This window comes from Asterias amurensis, chromosome 22 (assembly GCF_032118995.1).
Source record: "Asterias amurensis chromosome 22, ASM3211899v1".
NCBI lineage: Eukaryota > Metazoa > Echinodermata > Asteroidea > Forcipulatida > Asteriidae > Asterias > Asterias amurensis.
Window position 1 is genome coordinate 11761234 of NC_092669.1, and position 9514 is coordinate 11770747.

Here is a 9514-nt window from a genome sequence, read left to right on the forward strand (position 1 = left end):
TACCCTGGCGTGATTTCAGGGCGGTTTTGGAGGGTGCGAAAGGGCCTTTCATCGGCAGGGATTTTCGGTGCCACATTTTGACCGTTGGCATCATCATCATGACATCATAAATGACACGCGGCACGGTAGGCCCGGCCTAATATTACTTACAAATATAATTCCATTAAGGAATTGAGTTTCGGGGTTGAGAATCTTCTGCAAATATGCTATTTCCCCCTTCAAACTTCCGCCTTATGCCACGATAGTTTTTGGGGAAAAACGTCTTTCTTATTATGTATAAACAACAGTTTTTAATAAGCAAGCTCGGTCGCTACGTGGGGGGAAACCACACCGTTGTTTGTCGATCATCGGCAACAGAAAACATGGGTAAAAAGATGTGTCATTTAGTACAGTCGACGACATATTAACTTTGAACAAATTTGGTTTTCAATGTTGGCGCCTAAACAACTGTCGTCTACATGCGGACAAAATAATATGGGAGACGAAAGCTGGCCAAACAGAACACCATTCGTGCAGTTTTACACAGCGATGCGAAAAAGGGGAAACGGAAAACGTACCTATAGACTTGAAATCTAGTCGTTGAATGCGGTAATTTTCACACTCAAGTCAAATGTGCTACTTAAACACGAACGACCTGAACTCACGTCTATACTGAGACACGGGAAACTTAACATGAATTATGTTTAAAGGAAAATAAAAACGTCCTTAAAACTATCTTTTTCCTCGCGCAGTACTGGTGGACATTATTAAAATATACTCTTTTATACTTTTATAGAAAAGTACATGTAAACAAAATGACGTCATTCCTGGAGCGTCCATTTTGATTGTGGGGGAAATGTTATGGAATGTGATATTTTAAATCACAAACAACTAGACGGTGGCACAAAATGCAGTTACAAGAGTCAACTGAGAAAATGCATGTGTTCGTTAGCGAGAGCAAGGCAATCCAAAAGTAAGAATAATGTTAAATTAAAATTAACCTTACAGGAACTGGATACTACTGTATTGGTGTTTGCTCAAAATAATTGCTAGAATAAAAACTTACTTGTTAGTGATCAATGGATAGGTGTTGATAGTAAAACAAACATTTTGAGAAACGGCTCCCTCTGAAGTAACGTGGTCTTCGAAAAGGAAATTATTTCTCACTAAAATAATTTTGAGTTTGAGACCTCAGAATTTGATTTTGAGGTCTCGAGAAATCAAGCATCTTCAATTATTCTCTCGCAAGTTTGACGATCGGCCAACTGGATTCAAATTTTCACAGGTTTGTTATTTTTGCATTTTTTGAGATACATCAAGTAAGAAGACTGGTGATCGATTACAGAAGGTGTCCAGTGTCTTTAAATGAAAAGAAATAATATACAAGATAAAAGTAACATTCAGCAGCAAAATATTGTTTTAATAGGGAGTTAAATAAAATATAATATTTCGAACCGATTATATCGGTTCGTTAGAATAATTTATACAGCTTTTTGTGCAGATAAAAACCAAATATCTATATTATATATATATCCGGAAAATAGCATTATTATATACACGCTCTTAAAATTGATTAAACGTAAGGGCTCAAGTGCACTCTAATTATGAGCATATCTGGTACCTTGACCGGCAATATGAATAAATACAGTATTGTAAACGCACCACACTATTTCGGACATTGTGGCCTCTTTTATCGCATGGGTTTTTCAATGTAAAGTCAATTGCAGGTTCAGAATGCTACCCGAAAACTTTGTATTTGTGTTTGAATTCCCAAGTATACACGTCAGGGAGCCAGACATGACCCGTCTATTATGAAGGTCCCAGAATAACTTATGAATACATTTTGGTGACAATAAATAAAACTGTCCATCTTATGAAACCTCGTTCCCAAGGGTGAACCATTTATCTACACCGTTTTCTTTAACGAGAGGGACGATACGGTGGACTACATTATGGGTACGAGGTTGCATATGTTGGTACTTAATGGCACTAGCCGGTCACTATTGATAATTACTCAAAAAAATAAAAAATAAGCATACAAACCTATTTGGTAACGGGCAATGGAGAGCTGGTTATAATGACATGGTGCACATAAATGTGCAAACGTCATCACTTAACAGACTTCAGGCCTGAAACCTATTATTAGGCATCTGAAAGCTAACAAATTTGTTCAACAATTTTTTTTTTTACCAAACGTGTCCTGTGCCTTTAAGGCCGTGTCCAAAGTTACGGCTACGGCTATGGCTTTGACTGCATGTCATCCTGCGATGAAGCATAGTATATCCAATGGAGAAAGGCTATCCTTAGCAACAGTCGTATAGCCGTAGCTGACAACTTGGATAAGGCTTAACATAACTTAACAAATGTACGGAAGCTTACAATGAACATGGAAACATACCAAACTCTTAGTTAGAAACAATAAATAAATAGTAAAATTGCAGGTACAACCATTGTGTGAATCTCTTTTGTGGGAATGTTGGCTCTGAAAAAAAACCCGGTGTGGTCTCGACGTTTCGGAAAGTATACTCTGCTTGTCTTCAGGAGAAGAATCTAACTCTAGATGAATTTTGTTTAAGTATTTCAAGTCGCTAAGAGAGAGGCTTGTTCTTGTGTACATGTTACCCTGACAGGAGGGGCTAAGGTAGTTAACGGGCCGATTTTTTTTCTTCTGTAGTATAGAAATGCCATCCTCAAAAAAATTTCAATTCTATTTTTAAGGATTCCATTTTTGACTCGATTTAGAAATCGATGGTGTAGTGCAATTATATAGCATATTACTTAAACACATTAATAAGCCTACATTCATTAAACGTCATAAGTCATTGAGGTCGTCTATACTTTGAGTTGTAACACAGATTTTGTATCTTTTAGCGTTAAAACTATTCGTTTTCAATAACTTCTAAAGCACTTGAACACCACAATAAAAACATAAGCCAAAAATATACATATTCTGCAAGGTTTGGAAACAAAAAATGTATAGGGCACACGTGTTTTACTTACGCCACTAATAGTAGTGCACTATATACATAAATTTACACGCTCCCTGATGACGTATGAAATAAATGACGTATCAGTTGCCATGGGCAACAATTGTATAAATAATGAAGCAATATAATGTACAACCTACGGTGGCCGACAAAACAAAATCCCGTGTCGCTTTGGCGAACCGCGAGGTGATTTCAGTCTCAAAGAATTGAAGGGAATAACTATTTGATTCAAACGCTATCCGGTGAGTGCGCATGCGTCGTGACCCCTACAGGAGACATGCGCACATGGCAAAGTCATTGTAAAGTTCCTTGTTGGGCGTAAGTGTCACTATGATAAATTAAGCACGTCTTTGCTCTACAGGCTAAAACTATATTCCTCTGACGTCACAGCACCGACGATGCGAAAGGCTGAACTCATGAGCCGGGTGCAGTCCCGTTGTCGTTTAAAGTCACTTTGTACTGACATTTTTTTAGGCGGTCCTTTTTTTTAAATCTAGAACTCCAAGCCGACGAAGGTTGAAAGAAAACATACAAGCTCGCCGTTGTCGGTTAACCTAGACGCTCCATAAGGTTCCGAGTCTCGCTTGGTACCCTGACGACTTGGTTGTTTTCATCGATAACTCCCATAGCTCTTAGTTGTTGGAGTTCCCGCATGGCGTCTGATCTCTGTTCGGCCGCCGTCTTGAGCTCACTAACGAAACGCTGAAAAGCAGACAACGATGAGCCATCTGGAATGGGGAAAAGGAAAACAAAATGGCGGGAAATTAGTAATCTTTCTTATTTTTTTGTATTTTTCATGAAACGCTAGGATTAATCCTATCTCGTGTTAGGACGAGTTACTCGTCCTAACTTAGGATGGGTTCAATGGCGTCCTAGCGTCTACGGATACAGAACTAAACTCGTCTTAAGTTCTAAGATTAGTCCTAAGTTGAGGAAGAGTTCGTTGAAATAGACGGCTGGACACCTGTCCTTTGGCATTTTGTCAAAGACTAGTCTTCTCACTGGGTGTATCCCAACATAAGCATCAAATAACAAATCAGTAAAAATTCGGATTCTCTGGTCATCGAAGTTGCGAGAGAATAATGAAAGAAAAAACACCCTTGTGCGCAAGATGCGTGTATTCAGGCACCTTAAAGGAACACGTTGCCTTGGATCGGTGAGTTGGTCTTTGAAAAGCGTTTGTAACCGTTTGTTATAAAATCGATATGGTTAGAAAGATATTGTAAAAGTAGAATACAATGATCCACACAAACATACCTTGGAATTGCACGGTTTTCCTTTTACCTGGTCGACTAACACGGTCGGCTATTTATGGGATTCAACAATTTGACTCCCATAAATGGCCGACCGTGTTAGTTCGCAATGTTAAAGGAAAACCACGCAATTTCGAGGCAAACTTGTGTGGATCGTTGTATTCTACTTTTAAAACATCTTTCCAACCATATGCATTTTATAACAAACGGTTACAAACGCTTTTTTATAGACCAAGTCGTCTGATCCAAGGCAACGTGTTCCTTTAAGGCTTTCTAGGAATTGAATACCTTTATCAGTAATTCTGTCAACGACTAGGTTGAAGTTGTTTGTTTACATGTTATTGGCGCTCTCAAAAGACACCCCCATGCAATTCCAGTTTCCAACGCTAATGGCCGACCTACAAATTAGAATTCCGTTTAGCAATTTTACGTCCGTTATGGATGATGAACTGTTCGCTAAGCGTTTTCTGGGCAAAGTGAGGGTAATTTTATTAGCGAAGGTGTCGGTACGTTTGAAGCTATTCTAGAGAAAAAACGAGCAAGGCGTGGGTGGAAAAATGTGACCCCATTTTTGAAGCGAGGACATGGTCAAATTGGGAAGGAGTGGATGTAGAGGTTAATATACATTGACAATGGTTCAGCCATATTTCCCCTATCCAAATCATAGAAATGAAACCGATGTTGGAAGGGTCAACAGTCTGGTACCATTTTGGTATCGTATTCATTTACTATTTATAGCCTCGAACCGAAGGAACGTGACGCATAAAATAATGATGAACCGATAAAAAAACTCGATTATCAAAAAGGGTTAAAAAAGACATCTGACCCAAACGTTGAGAATACATCGGTTCTCGGTTCTGAATTGGTTCAAAATTGGTTCCGCAAGCCTTCCGTTCTTAGTATTATCAAGCTCAACGGTTAAAAAATGAAATAAATCAAACAAAAACAAGAGGTATTTTCTCGCAAAAACCATATGAAAACTGCAGACTTTGCACTTGTAGGCTTTGCGTGTTAACGACTTCGTCCATGGGGGCACTAATTTCGCAGTGATTTGCGAAGAATGCAAAACAAACGTGCCGCAAAACCTTGAACTACGCGTTGGTAAGATACCAATTTTTATAGTTTCCGAAAATAATTAAAAAGAAATAGGCCGGTCATCACTTTTGATCGCTGAGTCTTAAAAAACGAGTGTGACAAACCATGGCAGAAGCATTTGTAATCGGGACTTATAAACATTTTACTATTATTTATTTATAGCTATTTCCATTCCAAATGATATAAATGTAATTTTCGTTCTTCACCTGACAAAATTGTTAAAGCAAAAACCCTTTACTCAACTCAAGGTTTTTTACCCAAGAGAGTAGAGTATCCGGGTAAAGAAAACACGATTAGAAAATAACATTTCCCAATTATGAAAAATTCTCCCGACTGATGTGGCCCAGATACTGGTATGATTTTTTAATATTTTAATTTTAATTTTTGAAAGAGACAGAGATAAAACTAAGTTAGTGTGCATGGACAGATCCACGCCCATAATTGGTTTGGTTATGAAGTTACGCTCAAGCGAAGGCACATAGCTGTTGCACTTACTGCAGGCGAATCAATTTAAGTGGCATTTTAATTAAATTGAAATTATTGACATGGTTGTGCTGCGAGCTGAAATAGGGGAAGGTATTACCCAACACGTCAGTTTCTTGCCGTGGTAACTGTGGGACGGCGTGTACAATATTTTCAAGTGTTCAAGAGAATTGTCCAAGTGTAAAAGTTGACTTGTTCTATGGGGTTTAAGGCTTTGCATGGTGAGGTATCAATATATATTTGTTTGCGGTAACACCATGTATATGTCTTCCATGTGTAGAACTGTCTTGGCTTTTTTGTGATAAATTTGAATGGGAGTTGCCGTAACTTGCATTACTGGATACGACTTTTGTTGACAAAGTAGAGAATGTTATTAGCTGACATGCTACTAAGATGGTGTTTTAAGACCATTAAACTTGCACATCAAAACATGAGTTTATAACTAAAAACATTGATTTACCATTTATGATATAAGGTGGTGGAATGAGCTATGCCAAAGCATTTTTGTGTGAATTTAAATGTGCGCCAAGAAATTGACCAAAGGTGATCTGCCCTGTCGCAAAGTCTGCCCCGTAACAGCGCACCGTTTACCCCGTACTCATTTTGTAAAGTTGCCACCCGTTGATCACTCCAAACTCTTCCTAACTTTAGGATAATTAGGACTTGGGACGAGTCATAGCCTTGCACGGTAACATGTAAACATTAAGATTAGTCCCAAGTTATCATGGAGGAGGGATTAACTACTCGTCCTAATTCAAGATAGGATTAATCCTAGCGTTTCTTGAAATCGGGTACTGCCTTGGGAAATACAGTGGCCGTCTATCGCTCTAATAACCCAGTTGTCAATCACGGCACCCCGCCAAGGGGGCTATCTATTTCCTTTCTACTTCCCACATTCCCCCCGCGATTATGTCTTGCGACTATTTAACATTCCAACCTCGAAAGGGTGTGAAAAATACACCAACAAACATTGCACTCGACATACCATCACCCGCCACGCGCCTAAACGGGCAACTTAATAGCTATTGTTGCATTGGAATTTACCGGTTGGACATTGAAAGATCGCTGTGCAGCCTTCCCCTTGGCTATAGGGGGTTCAAATTGGCACACGCGAAAATCCACAGAGATTAACATTCTTCGGGAGTATTTACCCATTAGTTGTTGAAACATTCCTTGGTTATCAACTCTAATTGATAGTGATTTGTGTGACTCGCTGCTAAGTGTCAAAAACACTACAGGTGGACAAGGTGGACCATGCCTCTTTATGCACAGAGGAATGGTTAAGAAATGCGCTTTTTGTACTAAAGTAAATCGTGCAGCAATTGTTTTAGAAAATGAATTTTGGCATTCAAGTGAACATTTTGAAAATGTGAAAACCTGTTAGTTCGGAAAAGGTTTTAAAATAATTGTTCGATCTGAGCGAAGAAATTGTGTAGTTGACTTCTTTTCCATTCGGGATATGGGAGTTATATGAAATTAAGTAATGTGTGCGGCAGGCATTTGACAAAATGAATTTGGCGTCCGAGTGGAAACTTTTAAAATGTGAACAAAAATAAATTTGTAAACGATTTCAAACTTACTGGTTCGGTCAAAACAAAAACCTATGTAAAATTTACTTCTGTTCTATACGTGGATATAAAATTAAATTGTAGAAATTACACTAGACAAGTTTACGAACATTGTCTGAAATTTGTTGTCGTATTTGCACTGGCGCTTAATCCAGACTAAAACCATTCCGCTCGTGTATGTAAAGTTGTATGGGTGTCTGGTTCCCGTCTCTATATCAGCAACAGGTGGTAAAGTTTGAAATATCGCGTTGCGCAATATTCCCACGTGAATTATTTAATCTTTTAAAGACAAAATTAGGAATATAATTGTGCCCACCTTTAAACATTATCTCCAAACCATTTTGTTTAAGAATAAATAAAACAGAGATTGTGCGCATGTGTGTTCTTGCGGCAAACCGAAGTGACGAAAACGGGCGTAGTTGATAACCCTTTCACTTTCAGATTAAACAAAAACCGTGGGGAAGTGTGTTTTGGTCAGTTATACAAAACATGGTCAACTACACTGCGTTTATAATTCTGTGCTGAATTGTACAAACCGATGTGCGTTTTGATTGAAGAAAAAATATGTATAAAAAAAAGGAAAAAAAACAACAAAAAAAAACCTCTTGTACGGGTGATTTGCGCTCGTATCCCCGGCTTGCTTCGGGTCGGTTCTCACCACCTCCCGGACATTAGGGTAAACAAAACTTCCGGATTGAAAACAAGAAAAGACAAACAGGGGGGTTGGATCTTACGAAATACTACTCTAAAATACTCTGAAGACTGTCTCTGCAATTTTATGTAAGGGATATTGCGTGCTTAAGTTTCAGATACCATGGGAGCTCCTTTTCAATTGAATTACAATATTACACAATTTTGTTTCCGAGAGGTTCGCTCTACTTATTTAGTGGTATATTGTTCAGGTTAATGTTAGCTCCAGGTGACAAAATATTTCTACTTGCAGCTTAGATAAATGTGAGATTGTAAAACAAGATAAGTGCAAGATTTAAAAACAAGATAAATGTAAGATTTGAAACCTTACCTGATCTTTTAGAAATTGGTTTCTTTCTGCCTTCACCGTCCAGCCACCCGCCAGACCTTTGCTGAGTTAGTCGGCAAAGAACTCTCATTTCCACGGACTGTGTACGGTCGCACAAACTTCGAAGACTCATCCCTTCTGACCGGGTCGCCACTGCCGACCTGTGGGACACTTCATCGGCGGTAACGTAGTCCATAATTGGTGGTCTGGCAGCCCCGTACCTCGTAGTGAGTAGTAAGACAAGAAACGTGGTCTGTAGGGTTAGCTGAAGCCATGTTCCCCGCCATGGGCAGGGTGCGAATCCCGGCCGCGTGCCGGCGATGTGTTGAAGCGCTCCTCCACTTGGCATACTGAGAAAGAAAATGATGAGGTTTTGTGAACCAAGTACAAGATATATAAAGGCTCAGAGTCGTTGAAGATGAACCTTTGCACAGGATCTGTTGCGAATGATGAAGGCTGATGTAAACAATGTAGTGGGAGGATAGATGCACACGGGTTGTCACTCTGTATAAATGTTCAACTGATAATTCCAACGTGTGTGATATGACATGATGTCCAACTGATCAGAGCGACCGTCAATTTGAAGCTTTTACGGGGACTTGCCAACGCCACGGAAGCGCGACTTAACACGACTCAGTGCGCATGGGCACGTTTTCGTTCACGCAGCTGTTGGCCAATCAAATCACCGGAACGGTGCAGCGGTGATGAGATACACTAAAAAGAAGTAGGTTTTTTTTTTCTGCGTCAAAGGCAGTAAATGGGTCACTGGCAAGCGAGTCGGAAAACAGACATGCTACTAGTATAGTCACTGGTTATTTAACATTGACTGCCTGAGTGTGTGCTTCAGTGGCAAGTTCCGGAAATGTATAAATAGCCGCTCCCGGAAAGAAAAAAAATCGGAACTTGTTTAGATAAGGAGCAACCCGGATCAAATGAAAAAATGACGGCAATCTTGTGATAAGAGATTTCACAAGCATGCTGGAGTAATTCGGCTCGGAATTATTATCTTCAATACTTGGTGGTCTTTCGGTGATTACAAAAGTATGGGGTTGGAGATTTCGAATGTTAAAAAGATTATCGAGTTCGTCGAAGGCTCTATTGGTTGTTACCCAAAATGGTTGTTAGCAAATA

General features: G+C 39.3%; 1 protein-coding gene across 1 annotated transcript; it reads right to left on the reverse strand.

The window, feature by feature from the left end:
* Positions 1-1373: 1373 nt before the first annotated feature.
* On the reverse strand, positions 1374-8937 carry LOC139953536 (uncharacterized). The gene is made up of 2 exons (XM_071952981.1): positions 8387-8937; positions 1374-3694 (listed from the first exon to the last, which is right to left on the reverse strand). Exons 1-2 carry the CDS (start codon positions 8730-8732, stop codon positions 3516-3518), a joined length of 525 nt encoding a protein of 174 aa, XP_071809082.1. The 5' UTR covers positions 8733-8937; the 3' UTR covers positions 1374-3515.
* Between the last annotated feature and the right edge of the window lie 577 nt (positions 8938-9514).